The 25607-nt window shown below is 34.5% G+C and overlaps 1 protein-coding gene across 1 annotated transcript in view; it reads left to right on the plus strand.

Annotated features, from left to right (window-relative positions):
• Nucleotides 1-25603, plus strand: part of LOC108367444 (protein trachealess-like) — a gene marked incomplete at both ends in the record, with an annotated part of 53618 nt that extends 28015 nt beyond the window's left edge. The window contains 5 exons of the mRNA XM_017622056.1: nt 12266-12501; nt 13085-13152; nt 17232-17520; nt 18667-18788; nt 25556-25603. Of these exons, the coding sequence (XP_017477545.1) occupies nt 12266-12501; nt 13085-13152; nt 17232-17520; nt 18667-18788; nt 25556-25603 (763 nt within the window). The remainder of the gene's footprint in view (nt 1-12265; nt 12502-13084; nt 13153-17231; nt 17521-18666; nt 18789-25555) is intronic.
• Between the last annotated feature and the right edge of the window lie 4 nt (nt 25604-25607).

Genomic DNA, 25607 nt, shown 5'->3' on the forward strand with positions numbered 1-25607 from the left:
GATAAAGTCAAATATCATTTCTGGCAGCCCTTTAGCTTATCGTTAATCTGAAACTTATCGCTTTTGTGAAAAGATGTAAAGAACATCATTAATATTGCTGGGGTGTATTTAGGTCGCTGCTTCCAATTACATATTCTCATCTTTTTTTTTTAAATATTATCTAGCTATAGTTTGCGAGGCTTCGCAAATTTAGGCACAATTTCGGTAGCTCTAATAGAAAAGCCATTATTTTCCATCACCGTGGAAAAATTTTGTTTAGGCAAATGAGTATGGCAACACTGAACAGGCACAACTTCTAGAAACACTAATTAGTTTACTTGTGTTTATGCATACAATACAAAAATTGCAAATATAGGAAGTTGCCAGAATATTTTGTTCAACATTTTTGTTATTTTTAAATATTTTTTCATAATCTGAACGATTTTCATCATATTATTATCATAATCAGTAACAGTAAGTCTCGCCTTCAATTTGGTTATTATTACGAGAATTTTTACCAAAGTTATATCAAAAAACTTAGGTGGATCTCTAGTTTTTTTCTACAAAAATTTCTCGTCTATTGTATAAACAACTTTTAAATAAAAGAACCGGATTAGAGAAAAGTGTGCCAGGGAGTGACTTTTTCGTTCAAGCTGAATGCATTCATAACGATTTTGAAAACAGACCAAATCGGCGTGACCAAGTCCATGGTCCTTTTAATATTATATAAACATCCGAAAACATAAAAACGTTTGGGAACAAAAGCAGTATACGTACAATTCTCAAAATAAAAAAATAAAAATTAAAAAAGAGTATCGATAGATACCATGAGCTGAATATGACGCTATATTTTTTTTTAGGGGGAAACAACAACTACAAGAGGTATTAAAGGTCAAAGTTCAAATTAAGCAAACTTTTAAATCAGGATTTCTCAAAAACCCTTTCAAGGATTTTGAAAATTTGGACGACAATTCGATAGAGAATTTAATTCTCTTTAATAATTTACTTATGTTATATAGTTATGCCTTGTACCGTTTTCACAAAACTCGAATAAATGTAAAAAATATATTTAAAAGAGAATTTTTACAAACCCACTTTCGATTTTTGTGAAAACTGTACAAGGCATAACTATATGTACAACATAAGTACCTCAAATTAAAGAAAATTAGTGAATTCTCTATCGCATGACATCCGTGAAAGGTTTTTTGAGATATTCTGATTTGAAAAATGCGTAATTTGAACTTTGACCTTTAATAATTTTTGTAGTTGTTGTTTTCCCCAAAAAAAAAAATATATATATACCGCTCCGCTCACCTCAATGATCTCTAGCAATCCCCATATAAATTTTTTTAATTTGAGAGTTATAGATATTCTGCATTTATGCCGAATAAATAAATATCGTTTCACTTTTTTACATTTTTGAATTGAAAGTTCACAAGTGAAGTGAAGTGATATAAGTATGAACGTGGATACTAAATTTAATAGCTTTTCATTTGATATATCGTCCTGTTTATAACAATTAACGCATTCCATAGATATTACGAGCCAAAGTTTCATTTTCAAAATTCATAAACTTTGAATCAATTGCGTGGGCTAAAGATAAGTTTCGTGGCCAATAACAATTGGCTTAGACCTAAGACAACATAATATTACTATTTATTATTATTTATTTATTTCCCCCCATACAAAATCGACCCAGCCTAGTGTCTATAGATCCTTATAAATTAGAAATCAGAAAGAATTATAAAAGGATTTCGTCTTTGCGACATGACATATGTACATATGTATGTATGTATGTATGTATGTATGTGCCTAATTTACTAATATCTTTCGCAGACTAAGCTGATTTCGTGCTTGATTGAATTTTATTAAAAGGTGTTAACCTGAAGAAGAGTTTCAAAAAACACCCATACTTGCATACATATGTATATACATACATATGTACATATGCGTGTACATATGCCCATACAGCTAATTCGATTTTCAAAACGAAGGGATCGGGGAGCGAATGTTACATTTATGTATTGGGCGGCTAGAGGGAAAGTGTATGCAGAACAAAAGCGGAGTAGCGGGAATAGAGTAGGCACATATCGCACACGTTCTTTAAAAGTGTATTAACTCAAAATTTCCTGTTTGCAAGAAATCCAACCAGCTTTTCGGGAGGTCAGATCTGTGAACATATCTAGCGCATCTTCTTCTTCTTCTTGATTGAGCCTTTAAACGCCTAAGTGATTTTGGACTTGCCCAATAAAGCTGACGTCAATTGGAAAAGCCAAGTGACCCCAAAGCCAAGGATTCTTCCTCGGCTAACACCTGCGGTATTCGCGTTTTATAAAAACGGAAATATTTTGTTCTTTTTCCCAACAAAAAAAAAAACTGAATAACTTTAAAAGATGGGGAGGTTTAAAATACTGTAGCTATTTTTGACAACAAAATATATCAAATTTCCCAATGACTTATAGGCAAAATATTGACCGCTTTAGGGCCTTTGAGGCACGTCTTTCCGTTATCCGATTTTAAAAAATTTTTACCAATTTTTTATTTTTGTGCTGATTACGAATTCGTAAGCATAAAGTTGCCATCAGCTCCAGATTTTGAAAAAAAAACAAAGTCAACGCCTCAAAAAATCGCGGTTGTTTTCAATATTTTGGGAGCTCTAGCAAATAAACAAAAGGGTGATAGAACATTCCCGGCTTAAATTAAGGTTAGCTCTCTCGACTAGTATCTCAAAAAAAGATCTTAAATATTCGAGATCTTAAAATATTTTTTATCATTATTATCTTAAACTGAATGATGGCAAATTTTGATGCATATTTCTCTGCACAGGGAGAGTAGACTGTCAATGTTATGTTATGTTATAATTTCACTAGGCTCTTATTTATCCAAATTTTCAGGTATTAAAAAAAATATTCAATTTAGATGTTGTTGTCGTAGTCGTTTTTTTTTAATTTATGGTTTACTAATTTAAAATCACATAACTCTGTTTGCAAGTGGACTACTCATTTCACAAAATACAACGAGAGTTCTACAAAATTAATCAAACCAATTGAATGCACCGAGAAGCTAACTAAGCATAAAGGATACATAATTGGTTAGATGCCATTTGAATATCCGTAGTGGGTGCGTTGTCGAAAAGTGTATTCGTGTTCGCGGAACTCAACTGCAAAAAAACAAAAACGAACGAAAAACGCAAGTGGTAAAATAAAAAATATTTTCTTATTAGCACATCTTCTTCTGTGTCTGTTTTCTATTGTTTTCATACAATTTTCCACATATGTACGTATTTCTTTGCGAAATAAAACTTAAAATAAATGACTTGGAGGCGTTTCGTTACAGGTTTATTGTTACGTAAATAACGTATTTTTAACATTGAAAATTGTCTCTTTTATAATTCATGCAGTAAAGGGTTAAAAATTGGTCGAAGTGAACGTTTAACATATTGTATACTTCCTTCGGTTCCACGTCGCCCGAAAGCGTACGAATGTTGCGCATTCGACAATTTCGGTCGCTTTCGTGCGACACTAAAAATATAAATTTTTTATGTTTTTAGAGTAGTCTGATATTCTCAAGACATTTTGGTCCAGCTTTGTTGGCACTATTATGAATTTTTTCTGTTTTATGATAAAAAATCGCAGGCTCTTTTTGTGTTTGAAGAAAACTTTGCTGGGCTGCGGTGAAAGTTTTCGTCAAAATCGCTTGGCACTCAATGTGTTAAGCCGCTTTGCTATTTCGCCCTAGTCATATTTTTTTGAGTTTGATAACAAATCTGTAATGTCTATGTTAGGTGATATCTGCCCGAAATTGCAGTAATTTCAATATCTTCGAGTTCTTAAAGAAGAATATCGGCAGATATGTTCCACCAATGTTGCCGTTGAGAATTTTCAGAAGGTTCAAAAATAAGGGTCACCATATTATTTTTGCTTTTCTTTACTAGTAAAAGAATAAATCTGTTGAATTTAAAAAGAAAATAGCGTGACAACCTCTGCACGAAACAGGGTTCCAAACATACACATATGTACATCTAGTTGCTGCAAGGAGAAGGGTTGCATTTCCTTTAAAAGTTTTAATTGATGCATTTTTTCGTACTTACAGTAGGAAATATTTTTAATAGCATGGTTCTGTTAAAATTTTCTAAAAAGTCTCTGAAAAGGGGCAAAAGTCGCACATAACTTTGGAAATAGGTCAAAAAATCAAAATTTCCAAAAAGTCGGATCAAAGGGTATTGGCGCTTAAAAAGGATCAAATCCCATTAGTCGCACAACGGTAACACTGCGTTCAACAGTAGTGGTAAAATCACTCCGCTCTTAGGCATACCTCTTATCTATATACTTATTTCTAAAAGGTTTTTTTTCTGTTACAAAACGATAGCTCCTTTAATATTTTGTCAAATTTAATGACTGATATCTCATTTTGAAGGGGAGAAGCTCACGTACATGGGAAAAATAGCCACGTGGTTCAAATTTAGTTATTTACTAAAGAAAAAGGATTTTTAACAGCTGAAAGCACAGTACCGGCGAATAAAGCGCCATATCTTCCATTATACTCCATCTAATTGAATGATTGAACCACCATTTTTTTGAGTAAAAATAAAAAACTTTTTAATAGGGTTGCCACCTGCTTAAAATGTTGGTCACTAAATATATAGATATTGACTAAAAATTTGCATTGCGTTCAGAGAATGAAAGGCATTTAAATGCACTCTTAACCCGAAGTAATAACTTTGAAAAGGGTTGCCAACTATCTAAAATTAAATCTCTAAATTAATCTCTATATCCATCTTTATATATTTTTTTCAAAGTAATTTTTCTGTTACCAAACAATATCTCTTATAATATTTTTTCCAATTTTTTATTGGAAGGAGAGAAGCTCACGTAATACGCACAGCTTCTCCGTGACTCGGGCCTCCTTATTGGGGATGAGATTTCGATGGAGCCCAAGGAAGCACTAAGCGCGGTAGATGGACCTTTGAGAGACATAATGAATAATCGTTTTCCTTTTGGAGGCAAAATCTTTCTGTTTGGTGGAGACTTCCGTCCAAGTGTTTTCTGTCGTTAGACATGGAAGTAGGACGGACATCGTTGAAAGTTCAGTTAAACGATCACCTTTATGGCGATAGGTTAAAACTCATAAGTTTAGCCAAAATATGCGGAAAAATGAGGATCATATTTTTACTGAATGGCTACTCTAATTAGATATTGACGATTTAGAAGTTCACACGAGATACTCAATGGATAGCAATACTCCACAAATTTATTTAGCAGCGATTTTATGTCCAAAAATGATGATTTCACAAAAGTGAATGGGCATTTTATTTTCAATCTGTTATTTGGTGAAGAAAAGATTTACCTCAGTTCAGGTTCTGTTCAACAATATGTGAGCAGCGATCAATTACATATATCCAATAGAATTTTTGAACTCCCTGAATTCGTTGGATTTACCACACAATAAATTAATTTTTCAGTCATGCCTTTCCAATTAGTAAGAAAAGAGTTCCCGGTAAAGGTACACGGTCAAAAATTTGTGTTTAATTTTTAAACCGTGCAAGGACTACTGCCTTTTTTAATCTTTTATAGTCTACTTTTTTAACCAGTCAATAGTTTTAAGCAATTTTTAATATATTCTGGTTTAAATTTTAGTCCAAAAAGTTCGTGGTTTAAAAATCAAACCAAAATGTTTTAATTCTAGTTTCTAAGTTTCATATATAGAAAATTTGGTTTAAAATCTAAACCGAAAAATAGAAAATCTGTGCACACAGCGAAATGTGGTGTTGATTCCAACTCAACATATGAAAGCACATTTACATGCGTGGCTGCAGCTGAGTATGCAAAGATGTTGCTACCAAGGCTGTCCGGGTTCAATCCCCACCAGACGGAAGGTTTGTATTTGAAACTCCAACAATGTTTTCAAAGAAGTTTTGTAAGGCTTCGGTTAAAATTACACATCTGTAGTTACTGCAATAAAACAAACTCCTGACGCAAATACCTGACTTAATTTATTTCCATTTTATTCCAAAACGTTGGATGCCAATAATTCGCACGGGTAAGCTAATTTATGCAAACTAGTGGCATCCAAAGAACATTTTTGCTGTAAACCTGTGTAATTATTTGATATTTCCGGATCTATTGGATATGTTGGAAAATAAATATACATACATATGTACTTCTGTAAGTCTTAATTTTGCGTGTGCATAACTTGGCGGCCCGCTCCCCCGTACTACGTCGCGCCATGCTCGAGGCCCAACCCTTTTCCGCAAAAATTGGATTTATGTTTTCCAAACAAAAATTTTAAAAAGCGCAATAAAACCATAATGGTTGGAAATATCGCCGTATCGATTTTATGGTTTTATTTACAATCGCCAAATTTGGCGTTCTTAATGCAAATTTTGCTTGTTTAGATATAACAGTGTTATTTTTATTAGGAATAATTTGTATCAATTTAAATAATTCAGTATCATAGGTAAACACTACTAGAGGTTTACGCCGCCGTCATTGCTATTTTTTGTAATTTTTCGCTGCCCATCGCCGAGTCATGGAAAACTTGTCAACATATGGTGAGGCTATAAATTTTCAACCACTGTGCTAACACTGGAATATATCGTACAATTGCATCCAAAATTGGGGGTACCAATTTTAAAGTTATTGACAGAAAACTTGTATCTATGGGGTATAGTCGTTTGTAAGAGCAATTACCCGGTCCTAAACGCACTACATCGTCAGTTTTCACTTTCAAAACACAAGTAAAATATATTATTTAACTAAATTATTCAAAAAGCACTAATATTTTCCATCGATAAGTTGTTTATTTTGTTATTAAAAAAGTAAACAATGTTTGCAAACGGAAACGAGAATATGCAAAATGGTGTACTATGTTCTCACTCTAATTATAAGTATTTGGTAGCAGTCATGGGCGTAGCCAGGTAGGGGCAGGGGGGTGCTCGAGCCCCGCCCCCCCTTTTCTTTAAAATTTTCCTTATATATAAATAAAATAGTCCCCTGAAATGCCAGCTTAATAGGGTCGAGTCCCCCCTAAATTTCATTCTGGCTACGCCGATGGTAGCAGTGCTGTCATTTGCTAATTTTGGAGTGAAATGTACCTACGCACATTATTAACATTTGTATACGTTTAATTATATTAACACGTGTTCGCAATGCCTCCAGTTGAGTTATAATAAAAACGAATACCTACCTACTATTCGGGCAATTGGCCCGTGCCAGACACATGGACAAAATCAGATTCATTCGAATTTGTCCATTTGTGCTTCGTTGCCTTAATACGTTTAATTGCTTAAAAATATTTTTATGCTTTAAGATACACATCTGTTAAGTCAGACAGTCAGAAAGGTTTAAATGCAATCCCAGTTAAAAATGTACTTTAACAAGCTTTCGGCAAAACCGAGACAAAGAAAAACTAAAAATAAAAAAAGTGGATTTTTTTTTTTACTAAAATCATAAGAAACCATCATATCAACGAGAGCAAAGACGCTTACCGCAATTTTAATTTTGTTGCTATGCCTTTGTAGTTGATTATGTATATATGTATGTACATACATACATATGTACAGAAATATATGTAGATACATATGTACGTGTGAAGTGCACTGCCACTCAGCAGAAAAGGTTCAACGTGATTTAGAACTTTAACTGTGAGATCTTGTTTTTGTAAAGGTGCAATTAAATTTTGTTTTTGTTTCTGTGGTTGTTTTTCGTGTCGTTTGTATATGCGGGCAATCTGCACCAAACAGTTAAAGTTGAAAATCATCTTGAGCCCTATTTTTCTGAGTGGAAGTGTATGTACGTAAATACATATCTACATATGTATTTGGATGTATGCATACTTACAACTTCTTGAATCTAAAAGTGTATAAATGTTAGTCTTACATGTTGATGACCATTGCGAGATGCCGGCATTTACATACATGTGTTTTAATGTATGTATGTATGTGTGTATAAATATAAAACAAAAAAAAACATTTGTAGTACTTATTGTGTGTACATATGTAAATAGTACCTATAACATTGCTTTACCAAAGAAACCGACGCTAATAGCCCAGTTATGCATACGCTTAGCTTTGCATGAGAGTTGTCACATAAGAATCTATTAACCCTTTCGCTATTTTGATGCCATATGGCGTCATGCTTTTTTGAATACTCACAGATTTAATTGAGCTTATTTGAAATTATATTTTTAAATGCAACGCTGTAATGGGAAGTTTTATAAACTATATTTGAATACGGTATTGTTATTTTTATCCTTAGTAGATGAAAAATTTAAATTTTAAAACTTTACTAAAATATCGATTTTCTTCTGCTTAGAGAGGTCTACATTAAAATACTATATTTCACCAAATAACCCAATAAATTAAAAACAGATAAATATGCTATAGTCTCCAAAATAGTGTCAAATATTGCTAGAACTTGTAATTTAATTTAAAAAAGTGCTTTTAAATGCGTGGGATATTTTTATGTCATATGCCATATGGCATCAATAATATTTGATGGAGCTGAAATCCGCACCAGCAAATAACGATATATTTGTACTACTGAGAAATTGCAACTGATAAATTTTTTAAATGAATTATTAAATCTATGCATGTTCCAACTTATTTTATTAAATTTTTGTGGTGTTATTTTATTTGATTTGAATAAAATACAGTGAAACCTCCCTTGGGCGGACACTCACCGTCAGTCATTTTTTGTCCGCCCAAGAGAAGTGTCCGCTTAATGGAGGGGAAGTTTATTTTAGAACTTTTTAATGTTTTAATTAATTGAATAGTCACTATTTCTTATTTGAATAAAAGATATTGATATTACATCGTTCAAACAAAAATGTGCATGTATTTTTTCAAAAGTGCACATTTCATTTATCTGCGTAAATACATATTAAGTAATAACAAAATAAAAATAAATATTACATTTTAGTCCATAAACTACATAAAATCATAGATTCATTACATAAAAAACTGGGAAATTGTCGATTGACGTAAGTTTTATTTTTAATTTTTTTCAGTGTCAGTACCTTTTTCATCAATAGTTTTCATGTTTTTATCAGTCTCCAAGGTTTCTGACAATTCAAATAACGAACCTAAACCACTGCGCAAACCAAACTAAATGTGTGCATAACAATCACATTTTGTGCGGGAAGTCCCCTTTTTCCATTTAGTAGTCCGCCTATGAGGAGTTCGCGTCCGCTCAACGGAGGTTTTTGTTTGATTTGTTATGAAAAGAAATCTTAATGTCCGTTGATAAGAGGTTCGCGTCCGCCCAATAGAGTTTTTGTGTCAATTTTATGCAAAATAACTGTCCGCGTCCGGCCAAGCGAGTGTCCGCTTAAGAGAGAGTAATTTGTTCCGAAATTTATACTTAAAACTTGGTATAGGAAAAAATGTCCGCCCAAGGGAGGTGTCCGTCTAATAGAGGTGTCCGTTAGGAGAGGTTTCACTGTAAAATACCATATTAAAAAATCTTTGCATATTTTTTACACCAGTTAGTACAAATGATGCCATATGGCATCATTCCAAAAAACACTTTAGAATCGCATTTTGGAAAAAGATTAAATTGAATTTTATTATATTATGTATTAAGGATCATTTAATAAAAAAATTGGATTTTTAAAGCCCGAATCTAAAAAGATGTACCGAAATGGTTAAAGGGGCTTTACGTGTAAGCGGTTACCCAACGCATAGCACTTAACATGTAGAATTCTGTTGGGTTTTGATTTTTACGTAAAAATGGTATAGAAGTGCAAGTATCTATGCATAACCGGGCCGTAAGCATCACCGAAATTTGCCGCAAACACAAAGAGAAAAACGGGGGTGAAAGAAACACTGAAAGCCGCAGTTATGTAGATGATTTACTTGTAACTAGTTGCTTGTTCATAACTGTAAGCCGTGGTGAAAATGTGTAAATATTTACATACATATGTACAATAAATGTGTGTACTCATACTTACAATATGTGTATATGTATGTATGTATGTTTGTATATGTATAATACAAGAAGGATCTGAGTTTTTCGATGGATGCTTTTATGAATGAGAATGCCTTGATTGATGAATGCAGCGCTAAAATATTGCTCGCGTTTGTTCGTTTATATGTATGTGCAAACATAAATATGTATGTATGTGCAGAATGGCTGTTCCAACGACATTTCTGCAGATTAAACGCCAACATTCCATGATGTACACATGAGTTAAAAGTATGTATGTGTGTATGTACCCATCTGTATGTTTGTAAGCCAACAAGAGAGCCGGCCAATTTTTCATCAATTGTTGCACTTGACGAATGGGCCGGGCCACACAATTGGTGGGAAAGACTTCATCACTTTGTCGAATGCGAACATATTTATAACTAACTAGTGCTTATAGTATACGTATGTCTGTATGTGCAAAGCTACACATGCCTTGATAACAAATATACAAGCATAAATACATTCATATGTTCATACTCTATGTTTGCAGCGTTGCATTCGCATGACAATGCACCTCACTAACGAAACAAATTGCCAGCAATTATTTATATTTTTGAGTTGAATGGCATTGACATAATCTCAATATGTAAGTATTTTCACACCTGAACACCTACCTACCTACCTAACTTTTTTGTTCATTCATTCAGTCCTAACTCCACTACAAATCTTTATCAAGCCGACAATAGAGATGGATGGTATAATCGATAGTATCGATGTTTCTTATTTATTGCCGCTGTCGATAATCCTTGGACTCTGTTATATGTATTTAAGACATATCTTCGCTACCATGTCAAACTATCGAATGTTAAAATGGGTATTTTTCAGGGGAGCAAAAAAAAACTGTTGTTGTCATTAGGAAAAAGTGTGAGAGTCGACACTTTGTTAAAGTTAGTATCCTCTGCTTCTAAGAAGACTAGAAATTTGACGGTTTGCCAACTTACTTATCATTCTAAACGCAAGCGCAATATATCGTTAAGCTGCCTTTACATGAGTCGATTTTTTGACAGGCCATAATCGCCTGCAAAAGTTGACTTACTGTCTACTTTGAGGCAAACGATTTTTGAATCATCATTTACACGAGCGATTTTTCCAGAGCAATGTTGAATCGCCTGGCAAATCACCTCATGTGAAGGCAGCTTAATTGAATAAGCATTCGGTAGACTGACATGGTAGTGACGATATGTAGTATGATATAGAGATGCGGAAAAAATATCAATGCATCGGAAACATCGATGTCTGATATTCGATCTATCGAATAAAACCGATGTGTTGGACCTTCCGATATATATCGATATATCGATGTATTTTTTTCGATGCATCGACTTTTGTGTGCAATGTGCACTGTACATATTAAAATTATTTTGTATGCTTCCAAGCTCTTTGCTCTAGTAACTATTCTAAATGTGGAGTTATTTGCACTAATAAATTGCTAGTTTATAAAGAGATGTAAATATGTACTTCAGTACCTTCCGGAAACTTTTTTCGAAAGCTTCTCAAAAGAAACGAATACATTTCACTGTGAGTTAATACCGAAACATTTATCGAAGCTCCGATTGTTTCACTTTCATATTGTATATTTTTAATTGAAAGTAACTGTTGCTATTTTCATTCGATGCATCGAAAATATTGATGTTTTTATACGATATATCGATATGAATCGATGCTATATTTCGATGCATTTTTTTGACTTGCATCCCTAGTATGATAATTAATGTACACTGAGAAAACAAAAAAACAAACAATGCAATGGACCTGGCAAGTGAAAAACTGCTTCGGGCTTTGCGACGTCTACTAATGCTGCCACGTAAAAATTCGGTGTTAGATTTGTGCTGGGAGCGAGACTCCATCGCCAATTACTGCCGCTCAACCCGCCCAATCAAGTAATACACGCAGGAGGATTATTTATTTATTAGTTTAAAAAAGGACTGCAATGAAACCCATTTGTTTTTAATTTAAATTACTTCCTAGTCAGAAATTAATGCACAGATCCTATTATTTTGAGCAATTCAATTATATGTTAGAATTATGTTGAACTTATGCTGCTGAGTAGCAGTGTACTATCGACGATATTTGTATGTATCTACGGGTAACAAAATAATATTGAAAACTTTTGTTTTTTTATAACTTTAGGGATGTGCATAGAAAATATAAAATAGCGAATTTATTTACAATTTCAAAATATTCTATAATAACTTACAGATTTATATACATACATACTTACATATGTATGTATTTTCCAGAAATGTACAAACATTTGTGTGCATATAAAGTACATTTCCAAAAGCTCTTTTAGTAAAAATATTTGATATATGTATTTATAGAATTCTCGAGCTTCGAAAGGAAAAATCTCGGGATGCAGCGAGATCACGGCGGGGAAAGGAAAATTATGAATTCTACGAGCTGGCGAAAATGCTGCCTCTACCTGCGGCTATCACTAGCCAGTTGGATAAGGCTTCCATTATAAGACTGACAATAAGTTATCTCAAACTAAGAGATTTCTCTGGACAGGGCGATCCACCATGGAGCCGTGAACAGTCGAGCAGTAGCAAATTGAAAAGTAAGTTTAAGGCCTAATATGGCTAAAAAAAATTTAAGATTTTTCTATGAAAAGCTCGTAGGCGAAGAAATAAGAACCATAAGATATCTTTTAAAAACAAGGAGGAAAATGTTTAGTTTAAATTTTTTGCTAGAAAACATTACATAACACACACATTTTCTTTTTAATTGCTTAAACGAATATCTTCCTAATTGTTTTGAGAATTATGTATTTGAATTTATCAGCAGTACTTTTTCTACTCCATAGCATAGTGCCCGTATGGCGACGACCTTCATAGCCAAATAGGTAGAGCTGGAAGCTACCAGTGGCAGCGAAGGCTTATTTTTATTTTTTAGCATTCTAACTCGCTAACTGTTGGCGAATCGATAGCGGCTGTTGATTTTACGCCTCAATAGGGTTTTCCTTCTTAATACGAATATAATGTCTTCTTGAAGAAAATCCATATATGTATGTAGATTTCTTATTGGTTTCGTGTAGCTTATTTTTAAATAGGGAACTACTATTTCGCAATGAAGTAAAAGTTGTTATGTAATGGACCAAAAAATACTAACAATTACTTTTGTTACAAAACTCTTTTTCGCAGGCGCTGCAATTCGACGTAGTCCCGCCGTGGATTTATTCGAGCAACATCAAGGCACTCACATTTTACAGGTCAGTAGTATTACAAATCAATAAAATATAACCATATTGCACACGACGTTTTTCAAAAGCGTTTTAATTAACACGATCTTGAACATATTTTCGCTACAAGACATTGCTGAGCACTTTAGGCAAAAATTCGAACACATTTACACGCTTGCGACGAAAATCCGCTTTTTTAGAATTTTGATTGGTAATAGCAAAAATGTGGTTCATTATGCTCTAAACACAATCTGTGTGAAAGATGGCAACTTTTGGTCAATATCTTAGGCTCGCCCAAGTCCGTCAAAGTTCAAGTCATACAAAAAATTTGTTCTTAGCTTACTTCGATTATCTACAAAAAAGGTCCATATACGCAATTATGTAGGACTAATACTTTCGAAGATACTTGCAATTTTATTTAAAAAAAAAAGTATTAGTTAATGTATTTATTTTTTATTGAGCACATTGAACTTTAATGGACTTGGCGAGCCTTGACCAAAAATTGTCATCTTTCACACAGATTGTTTTTGGAGCATAATGAACCATAATTTTGCTATTACCAATCACAATTCTAAAAAAGCGGATTTTCGGCCCACACTAATATACATACAAAAATATATAAATTTTATTTTTTGTTATTAACAAACCTAGCAAATATCCGCCGGCGTGAAGCCATATTAAACAGGTAGTAGCATTAGAGCGAAAACAACATTTACTTGTATTTTGTTGTTGCTTGAGGTGTCTCAAGTTTCAAAAAATATAATTTTTTTTTTTAATGTCATAGTAGGCCATGTTAAATGTAAACGAAAATTTAAAAAAAAATTTAAATTAAATTAGCGCAGCTTGCTTTCTTGCTAAACGTTCCAAAAGATGGTTTTCAATCTCTTCTTTTTATGAAAAAAGGTTTTACATGAAAATACTTTTTGACGATTTTAAGAAAAAATAAAAAAAAACTATACATATTTGACACTTTAGAGACCAAATAATTTGAAAAAAAAATAAATCAGCTGATCTGCTCGCTGATATGCCAAGCCCGGCACCTTAAAAAATAAAATAGGTTTGAAAAGCTTTATGAAGTGAGATTTTCAAGATAAATTTTCGATTTATGAAACATATTTTATTTTTTATGAATAGGGATGTTAGTTAATATGTCGTAGGTGATGCTTCAAAACGTTTTATGTCACTTATGACCCCTGGTGGTTAATGGATCTGTTATCTGTATCTGATCGCTTTACAGATGCATTCCGGTGCACGTAAGAGACCATCTAAGTGTCAAGGATGCTAATAGACATAGACCGTTTTGCAGTATCACCGACGATATTTTCGAAAGTATTTAATCTTGGGCATGTAATTTATAATCTCATAACTAGATTCGACATATAGTGCACTTTCTTTAAGGGTATTTTAATTCAGTATTTACTTTACCTTATCTTCTTCTTCTTATTTGGCACTACAACCGTATGTCGGTTTGGGCCGAGAACAAAAAAAAACTTCCCCAGTCGCCTCTCTCATTTTCAGATCTGCGCCAGCTGTTCATCTCAGGTGCGGACAGATCCTTCCATTGCATTCGTGGGCGCCCTTGCTTTCGTTGTCCACCCATGGGAGTCGAAGGATCTTTTCATCGGAGCGTCGTCATCCATACGTACAACATGTCCAAGTCAGCGCTTAACTATGTCCATGTCGTTAAAAAGCTCGCAGAGTTCGTCATTCCATCTTCTTCGAGACGCGTCGCCCACGCCAACTGGGCCCTAGATCTTGTGTAGTATAGTTCTCTCGAAGGCACCCAAAGCCTTCTCATCTTTGTTAGACATCGTCCATGTTCGTGCGGCATAAATATAAAAGAACGGGCATGATGAGAGATTTGTAGAGCGTGATTTTTGTTCGTCGTGCTTTTCAAGTGCCCACCGAGCCCAAAGGTGTTAACCTGTTGGTAAGAGTTATTCTTCACTTTATTTTCAGACTGGCATTATTGGTGATGATTTTGCGGGATCCTAAGTAAACAAAGTGCTTCACTACTTCAAAGTTATGACTGCCAACGCGAAGACATTTTATGTGTTGGCAGGATGTACTTTGTCTTGTTTTCGTTCACTGCTAGACCAATCTCGTTAGGCACGTTTTCTAAGCTGCAAAGTGCTGCGATGACATCCCTGGGTTTCAGGCCCTGTTTCCTTCATGATTTATATATTGCAAATAAATCTATATTTTACGCCATTTCCTCGCATAATTACTCATTTCTATTGGTTTTGGTATAATAATAATAATAATAATAATAGATTGGCGCTTACACATATATTAGTGTTTGGCCGAGCTTCTCCTCCAACTTGTGGCGTGCGCCTTGATATTGTCACACAAAGCGGAGGGACCTACAGTTTTACGCCGACTCCGAACGGCGATTGTATTTTTATGAGAAGCTGTTTTTCATGGCAGAAATACACTCGGAGGTTTGCCATTGCCTGCCGAGGGACGACCGCTGTTAAGAAAAACCTTTTTCTAAATTTTTTGCGATGTTGCTTTGACCAGGGCTTGAACCCAGGTGCTGGTGAGTGAAAGCGCGCACTGCTTACCACTACACCACAGCGGTTTTGGTATCTAAATTCCGTTAACTAATCACATGCTTCTTGCCAGATGCCAACAGGGTTGCTTAAGTAGCTAAAAGGAAATTTTACCCGAGTTGAGCGTACTTTTGTCGCTCGTTTACAAAAAAAATGCACCTAATAAAGCGGCGCTAGCGTCGAGCAAATGGAATTTTCATTTTTGAAAGGGCGTTACGTGTTGAAGTTGGTTTCAGAAGACGGAAAGAAAGAGATAGGACAAAAAGTGAAAGAATAATCAAGAAAAGGCAAAAAATTACGACGCGTTTATTTGGGTGTAGAGCGCGGTGACACTCGTTGGCACTGGAAAACGCAACGCTTTGCGCTCCAATTTAGGGACGGCAGTAGGTGGTCTTCCCTCTATGCTCTATGAATGGTTTGAGACAGTGCGCCAGTGTTGCCACACATGGGCTTTTCCTACCAAAACTGGTAGGTTTTTTTCCATTTGGTAGGTTGGTAGCCTTGATTGGATTTTGTTAGGTTCCGTCTCAATAAGTAATAGTTGTTTGCGAAAAATAAAAAAATATGTATCTCCAAACATTTTAGCAACCGTTTTTCAACGAATATTTCACCGGTGCGTTCGTATGACGGCGGCCGCAAACATATAAATATACCTGATTTTTGAGTACAAACGTTATTATTGCCGATATACAATATGAACTCCATATATGTATACTTTGTGGCATACTTGGACCAAGATTTCAGAAGAGTATGTCAATGGGCTTGTACCCAACCATATTCCAGGCGGAGCTCTTCGCAATTGAAGTCTGTGGCCAGAACAAATATTATTTCGGATATTCAGTCTGCGTTAAAGATCTTAGAATCGTTTAAAACGGCATCAAGGCTTGTGAACTCTTGAACCTTCTGGGAGCCCACAGTAGCGTAACGCGTAACGGTGAGTTCCGGGACATGGAGGGTTTGAAGGCAACGACAGGGCTGACTCGCAAAACGTGTAGACCAAAATCGCTTGCATGGTCCCGAGCTGTTCAGTGGTACATCTAAAGGATGCACTGCAGAACTACTTAGGAGCTAGCAGGGAATAATCTCAGATTGCTGCCCACTGGCGGAAGTCAAAGCGAATAAGACAATCAAAGAGATTCATAGCTCCTACCAGGAGGAATTCCGAAAGACTCCTTGAACTTAAAATTCTTACTGGCTACCTGAAAGCACACTGCAAGTTAACATACCATTTAAATTAGATGGGTCTTTCTGTAGGGGCGGACTGTAGGTTTTATGGGCTGGTGGAGGAAACCACACATTTCGTTTTCACCAGGTTGAAAGGCACGTTGAATAGGTAACAGCAGCAGGGTTGCAATTTTGATTTTCTTCATTCGAAGTGGTCCATGGATTGTCATTTTTGTTTACATTTTATTCTGCAATGTCAAATTTTGGGCATCAGCAATGATGAGATTAGATATTAGCTAAAAATTAAGGAAAACAGGAATATTATATTATGTTGAAATAGTAATCAGCCTGGACCAACGTGTATGTATGTATATTGTTTTGCCTTCCTTCCAGTCCCTCGATGGATTCGCATTAGCCGTTGCTGCAGATGGTCGATTTTTATACATATCGGAAACAGTCTCTATTTACTTGGGTCTGTCTCAGGTGGAAATGACAGGAAGTAGCATATTCGACTACGTTCATCAGAGCGACCACGCGGAAATTGCCGATCAACTGGGATTAAGCTTAACTAACGGCGGCATTGCTGGTGGTGGTAATGGCAACGGCACAACTGGCCTGGCGTCGCCCACTTCAGGTGCGTCAGACGACGGCATTGGCACTCACGGCACGAATAACCCCGACGGTAAGTTCGACAAAAGGTCTCAAAGGTAAGGCACTTTCGAGTGAATTTCAACCCCATTCAATTTGAATTCAATGTGACCTTGGATGAAATTCATTCGGAAGTGAGTTGCTGAACCTGCCCGCATATGTACGTACATAAGTAAATACAGATAAAAATGCTTGCATGTATGTATGTATGTGCATATGTATGTATAGTACATTAGTGTGCGCTTTATTTGTATGGAAAAATTGTTTTTAAGCTACAAAGCAAAACTCATTTGTTCATAAAAGGTGCTCTAGGAAAAATTTTCTAATCTAACGGAAAGATGAGCCCTAGATTTCCAAAAGTTGGTTGAAACATAGAGCGCACACTAATGTAGATTACTAAGGATTAGCGAGACACGGCTTTTTATAAATCCCAGTTGTCCTAGTCGGAGCTATTTGACCTTACCCAATTACAGCGCACCTCTGCCTGGACGGACAACCCTCTTTTTCCGCTCCTCAAAAAAGGCAGACAACGGCAACCACCTCCGCCTTAACCCAGCTACGGTAACCATATTTATGGAAGCCGAATACGGGACAAAAAATTGTTTTGATAATTTTTTCCACAAAAGCTAACAGATCTTAACATCCTTCTTTAATGCTCCTAGAGGTATTAGCCGGCAACAGCATCCTTAATTGCCATATATTTTTCGATCCTTTTTTTAAAGCAGCGCATACATACATACGTATTTGTGTGTGTGCGTAATTTTCATACATATTTACGTTCGACAATTTTTTGATAAGAAAGCAAATGAGCAGAACCTTGCACTTGCACTTTATTAAGCTCAACCTTAATGAGCTACAAAACTGCAAAAAAAAAATTTTTTTTGAGATTCTGATTAAAAAATTTGCAAATTTTCGTGAAAATTTTGCAGAACTTTAAATGGGGTTTGCATCAAGTCTGAAACTTGGCTTTACATATATGGTTTTTGTTAGGAAATAAGCTTCACTTTCATAAAAAAAAATAATAAACATTAAATGAAGCAAAAGAAAAATAGCCAAACCTTGCTAAAATGTCGAGGCCGGCCCTATTTAGATCTTCGCCACTGTGCATGGATACATGTAGCTTTTTCAATTTATGCTTAGATACTGATTACGTTACTCAATTTAATTTAACTTTTTTCAGTCTCTGCGCAAATGACAGTGTCCTCTACCAGCGGGTACAAAGGCTACGAGCGATCGTTTTGTATTCGCATGAAATCGACACTTACCAAACGAGGCTGCCATTTCAAATCCTCCGGCTACCGGGTATGTACGCAGTATTTATGCATCTACATACATACATATATTCAAATTTACAAACTGTTGTTAAAAAATGTAGTATTTCACATACATACATACATACATATGTACATACATTTATTCTAGGGTAAAGTGCGAATTTCAATGCTCTCAGCCCCTAGGACTGTTCTATATCGAAAACAATATACCCCTATTTTTTTTTTCGAAAACACTGTTTTACTTTAGGAGACTTCAAATAATAATACCCAATTGTTTATTTTACCATTTTTTAACCGACTTCCAAAAAAGGAGGAGGTTATCAGTTCGTCGGAATATTTTTTTTGTTTTTTTATGTATGTTACCGCATAACTTTGGACCACGTCAACCGATTTCGATAATTCTTTTTGCATCGGGTAGTGTCTCAGAGGTGGTCCCATACTAATCTGGTTGAGATCCGATCAGTGGATCATGAGATATATATATATATATTTTTTTTTTTATGGGAGTTGAAATCGGTTTTTTTTTGCTAAAAATTACTTGTTAATACAAAAGATTTTTATGGGCAACCACTGAATGTTTGGTGTTTTTTGCGGACCTATAAAAAATTGTTAATATTAAAACCTGGTTACATAAACATCTGGGTATTATTATTGGAAGTGTGCTGGAGAGAAATATAGTTTTCCAAACGAAAATAAAAACAGGGTTATATTTTTGCGGTATAGAACAATCCTAGGGGCGAGAGCATTAAAATGCCGACTCTACTTTTTTTTTTTTGACCACCCTAACGGCTACACAAGTGGATATCGAAGTCGTTGTATAGGGATAGACGCTCGAAGTCTTACGGATTAAAAGTGCTAATGTTTTGTACATATATTTCTTTTTACAAACATACATAATTCATGAAGAAAACATGTCAAATTTTAAGAAAAATGTATAACTATTCAATGTTGCCACCTTTAGCGCGGATAGAAGCATCGAGTCTGTCCGGGAATGCTTCACAAGTGGCACGAATGTGGTCTGGTGGTATTTTGTTCCAGTGTCGGCGAAGAGTAATCTTCAAAGTATTTTTTTAATTGATATTTTGGCCTCGAGCCGGGACCATAAGTCCGGTGAATATGGTGGCCATTGCTGTAAAAAAATTAAGCTGTCAAGTGTTTTTCAGAAAACGTTGAGTTTCGTGAACTTTATGAATTGTTTTCGTGTCCAAGGGAATAAAGCATCGTTGCTCTTTGTTTTCTCGGTAGATCTGTTGATTTACTTTAACGACCTGTTCAACATAAAATTTCCCTAGACCAAATTCGAGCAGCACGTGAGGCATTCGTGGACAGAATCGACGCTGCTATTATCCGCGTTAAGGTGGCTACATCAAACAGTAGTTGCGATCCCGTACGAGTCCGGACTAGTCAGAAATAGTCAGAATCAGTCAGATTTTACTGGAAATCGATCCCGTACTCGGTTCTCTGACTATTGAGAGGACAAAAAAGAGAGTAAATACGGTTCTCTCTCTGTCAGAAGTTACCAGTTTTAGTCCGAGAATTTTTTGCTGGTAAATTCTGGTAAATGTGTCAAACGATCAGCTGTAGTATGTTTGGCAACCAATTTGTAAACAAAAAAAGTGCACTCTGCTAATTCATGTTGAAAAGTATTTAATTATTTGTTTAAGTGGATTCTAATGAATTTGAAAGTATTTTTGGTTATTTACATGTGTGAGCTGAGTGCGTTTACATACAAAATAAGCAAAAATTTACAACCAAAATTTGGAGGTTATGTTGAAGTTGACAGAAGTAACCATTTTTTACTAGAAAGCGATCCCGTACTTTTCCATGTTACTCTCTCGCTCTGAGCGAATTTTTATTTTTTGACAGTTTTACTAGTCCGAGTCCGAGGAATACGGGATTGCACCTAGTAATAGTGAACTGATGTGTGAAAATAAAATAAATTTACAAAATTATAGGATTTTTTATTGGGGTAACACTTCGAGCGCCTACTCCTGTATAATCGCACCCCTCTAGTTCGTAACCTTTTTTTGTACATATGTATGTATATCTATCCCCAGTAGTATTTGGAATATTTAAGTATGTACATAGGTAGTTTTAAAAAGTACCTACCTTCCTAGCATACGTACATACGTAGCTTGTTTTCGGTTTATTTACTTAGAATAATTGTTTTGTGTCTTTGATTTTGAGTTGTATTTATGTACGTTTTGATCCAATGAGGCAAATAGAAAGCAAAATTAATTAAATCTAAGTGTATTTTACCATCCCATTCCCCACTTATCTGCAGGCAAACGATCAATCGGTCAATGGTGGTAAAAACGGTAAACCAATGGGCACCAATTATTCGGTACGTATCAAATAAAATCAAATCAAAACCGAAGCAGAGTATGGCTCACGATACATACATACATACATATGTACATACATACAAATTTCGCTTATGAAAGCAATTTGCTTTTAATATGCACATACATACATATCGTCGATGTTTTTGCAAAACCGCCTATCTTACGGCACTCAAATTTTACAGGCGGGCGAAAAAACGGGTTTTCTTGGCAGGCATTGCCTTGATAGGCAGTCTTTTTTCTAGCTATTATTATTTTACAAATCTGTTGTCTTAATAAAGATTTTACGATTTTTATGCATAAGAGCGCGGTCACCCACAAACGTGTAGGTACATAGCGCAGCGTAGAAGTACGTAGCAACATATCAAGTTTGCTGTTGACAGAACGAGAAAGAAGCAACGACTACGTCACGGTCATGCGGTGGTGAGTTTTTGTTAACACGAAGGTCCCTTAAGATAGATCAGCTGACCCGTTCTCCGTTTTGACGTCCGTGAGTAACGGCGCTTTAAGTCTCGATGCCTGGATTTCAGGGTTACCAAATCTCAACCGATCGATGGGCGGTTTTGCAAAAACATCGACGATATGTACCGCATATATGTTGTACATATATGTATGTATGTATGTATGTGTTGTGCATTAGATAGTCCACTATCTATTCAACAGAAATGCGTAGTGTGCATGCCACTATCCGTTGACTTAAAAATTTTACTAAATACATTATTTTTGGTTATCGGTTAACTGAACTCATGGAACTAAGAAGACCCAAACAATCGGGACACGTCAATATTATATGTATGTGTAGGTACATACATACATATGTACATATATACATTCCCAGCAAACATTTTTCATTTTCTGGTAAGCACTTATTTTTGTATCAATTGTGGAACGCATTCATTACAAGTCGCCTCAAGACAATTTTACATTTATTCGATTACCTCCAACGACATGCACATGTTAATGTAATGTATTCTGTGAATAAAAATAATAAATGGATAAGCGAAAATTGTCTTCAGGTGACTTGTATGGCGTTTCTCCATTTATACAAAAAAAGTGCTTACCAAAAAATAAAATCCTTAGAATCCACGAGATTTGTTATCGTAAAATAATGAAGAATTTTCATTTGTTTAAATTGGTATTCCGAAACATCTGATTTGATTGATCAGATTTGAATGTAGATACTACCCCATTTTTAGATACAAATATATATTTATGTAATCTTGAAGTTTAGTTGGAAAGGAAACAAGGGCGGCGAAACGCTTTCCTATTTATCCTCGAATAGTATGTATAATTAGCGTAGCCAGAATAAAATTTTGGAGAGGAGGCTCGAAGCTATGAATCATTTTGATCATTCCTCAAAATGAAATTAAAGCGAAGCTTCTCCGGTTTTCAAAAGTCCAAATTTAAACTGCGATCTTGCGGAAAAAATGTGTACATATTCAAGTGAAGCGGAGTGTATGTTCATTTCAGTAATTCTATTCACCACCTAGATTTTATTGAACTTAAAAACCCTTGATTTATTTTATTTTATTTATTTTAGTGCACATGTTAAACAAAAGCTTGTTTTAAATTTTTATTAAGATTATTTTGTTGAATTAAGTCTCTCTTAAATGTCTCTGTTGACGTGTTACGTGGTAAGTGCTAAGGACTCACATGCATAGGTAGATGAAAATATTATCAATATAATAAACGTCAGCTTCTGCAGACAACTAATATGTCAGGAATTGAATTCCAAGTTTGCAAAATTTTAGTTTTAGAATTTTTGCTCAAATTGGCTAATGGGGTCTTTCATATTCGATTAGTCCAACTCTTTTTTCCTTTCGACAAGGTTTTAGTCCATTTTGAATTACGCTGGAACTCAATCAGCTGCATTTCAAAATCTTCGATTTCCAAGCAATCAAATTTAGACAAGTTCGGTTCATCAAGGGGCCGGGCCGGGCCCCACTAAAATTCTTAACGTGCGGGCTCGTGCGTGTTTTTGAAAGTTGATTTTGCACTCGTGCCGGGCCGGCGCGATTTTAAATGAAAAAATTACCTTTTCACGATGTTAGTTTTTTTTTAACATTTTCTTAAAACTTTTGCATATGAAATGTCTGTATTTAGGTTTCTTAAATTTCCGTTATTTGTATAAACCATTTCTAAAAAGCAAATCGTTACCTAAAGGTGAAAATGTGCCAAGACCATTATGTGCATCAAAAACTAAATAAAGTGGACTTGACACGTTTTCACCTTTAGGCAGCGAAATACATCGGTTTGCAAATTTTTAACACAAACATTAAAAGAAACGGTTATTGTGTTTTAAGAACAAAACTCGATATGAAGGCGTCTAGGACCTACCGTTGATTTTCGTCATTTTTTTTTTGCTGACAGTGCCTCTTCCATACAAAAATGACTTTTTTCAACAAAAAAATGATAAAGATCGACGTTAAATCTTAGCTAATTGCACTTTATTTTAATAAAATTGAATGTACCACGAAACTGTATACTCAAAATCCTCTAAAAAGGTTTCTACAAAAGTTTGTTATTTTTTTTTATATTGCACAAAGTTTGAATCTTAGATTTATACGACTTTTTTTAAGAGTAAACCCTATCTTTACAAATACAAATACAAAATAACTAAAATTAAATGGTAAAAAAATATAGTTATTATTAAAACTTGTCAATATGTAGTGCATTTAAAATTTGACACGGATCAAAAGGAAACGTTTCTGTAAAGGCTTTATTTCTTAATTATATGTAGGAGGGTTGCCACCTGTTCCAAGCAAGTTCGAATTAAATAAAGGCAGAAAATTGAAATGTATTTTCTGATATGCATGTCCGACGAAAGAGGTTGTGGTTTGAAAATATTTTGCAGAGGGTTGCCTCCTTCTTACAAAGCTAAATTCAATATTAGCAATAGGTTAAATAAACTACTTCAATATGAATATATAACAAAATTGCTTTGAAGAAATTTTATTTCTAAACTGCATGTAGGAGGGTTGCCACCTGATTTTATAATTAAATTCAATTTTAATTAAGAGTATTAGATAATTTAAATATGTATCACAATATAAGTGTCATACGAAAAAGGCGCGTATGTTTAGTAATATTTTTAAATCACTACTATCAACAGTTGTAATTTTTTTTTGCTGAAAAAGGGGTCATCTAATTGCTATGCAAATCTATATAGACCTTTTTAAAATTTTTACTTTTTCAATATTTTTTAACATAAATTAAGTGTTTGATTCGTTGAGTGATTCGATCTAGACGCCCCGATCACCTAAATGAACTAAACATGCCAACTGAAGTTAGAGGGCTGCGCAAATGGTTTTACTTTTGCTGTACACAGCATTGCACACTTCAATAAATGCAGTAATGAAGCAAATGCACTTGACAATAAATGAAGTGAATAAAGCAATTGGGTGTGCAGTAATCGGCAGCAGTTTAAATGTTAAATTTTAGCCATGATACAAGTATCAAATATTATTTTAATAAAAAACATAAATACATATATACATTGTTGTTACTAAGTTTAGGTAAAATAGAGACACACTGCAATTATGCATACTAGGGCTGTGCGATTAATTGATTACTCAAAATTTTAATTAATCATAAAGTAAATGACTTAATTATTCGATTAATTGGAAATTATGATTACTCAAAAGTTCAGTTACTCGAGTAATCAAGATTTTTGATTAACCAAAAACAAAAATATTTGAGTAAATTGCTTTATGATTAATCAACATTTCGAGTAAAATGAGTAATCAACATTTCAACTCTTTACATATGTATAAAGTAGTTAAAGTTCCTTGATACTTTGAAAACGACGTTTCTGTTTTCAAAAATTAAAACAAAAAATTTTTTTCATACACAGAATGTAAAAAAGAAAATAAGCATTTTCCAAAGCAAACTCTTTTAACGAGCAAAATTATTTTTTTTGAGTAATCATATTTCAAGTAACTCGATTAATCATCGTTTTGAGTAATCAAAATCTTGATTACTCGAGTAATTGATTAACCGAATAATTGATTAAACAACTTGCTCGAGTAATCGAATAATCGCACAGCCCTAATGCATACATATAATTTTACAGCACTAGCTGCCTTACTGTATAGTAGTTGTACTCGACAGTAAATGCAGTAGTGCTTGATGTTTTATTACAGCAATGTTTTGTTGAAGCAACGTTTTGATTCACTATTTGCAGTAGTCCGCATTTGACAGCATTTGAAAGTGAAGTGAAGTACATATAGCGAAATTAGCAAATGCTTTGATTGCCCTTTCAAAACCATTTATGCAGCCCTAGAGTATACAGTACAAATGTACATACATTTGTACCGTAATATTAAACTTTAAATACCAATTACTTCCACATTCGATTTATTTAAGGAAATGCCATTATCTAGATATTGCCTTGAAATTTAATAAATGCGAATATATGTTTGTATGTACATTTATTTTTTGTATTCTATTGTAGGTAGTCTTGTTGTTGTGCAAGCTGCGACCGCAATACACGTTCTCACATACAC

Source organism: Rhagoletis zephyria, unplaced genomic scaffold (genome assembly GCF_001687245.7).
Source record: "Rhagoletis zephyria isolate East Lansing unplaced genomic scaffold, Rhagoletis_zephyria_1.1 Rzeph_scaffold_02689, whole genome shotgun sequence".
Lineage (NCBI taxonomy): Eukaryota > Metazoa > Arthropoda > Insecta > Diptera > Tephritidae > Rhagoletis > Rhagoletis zephyria.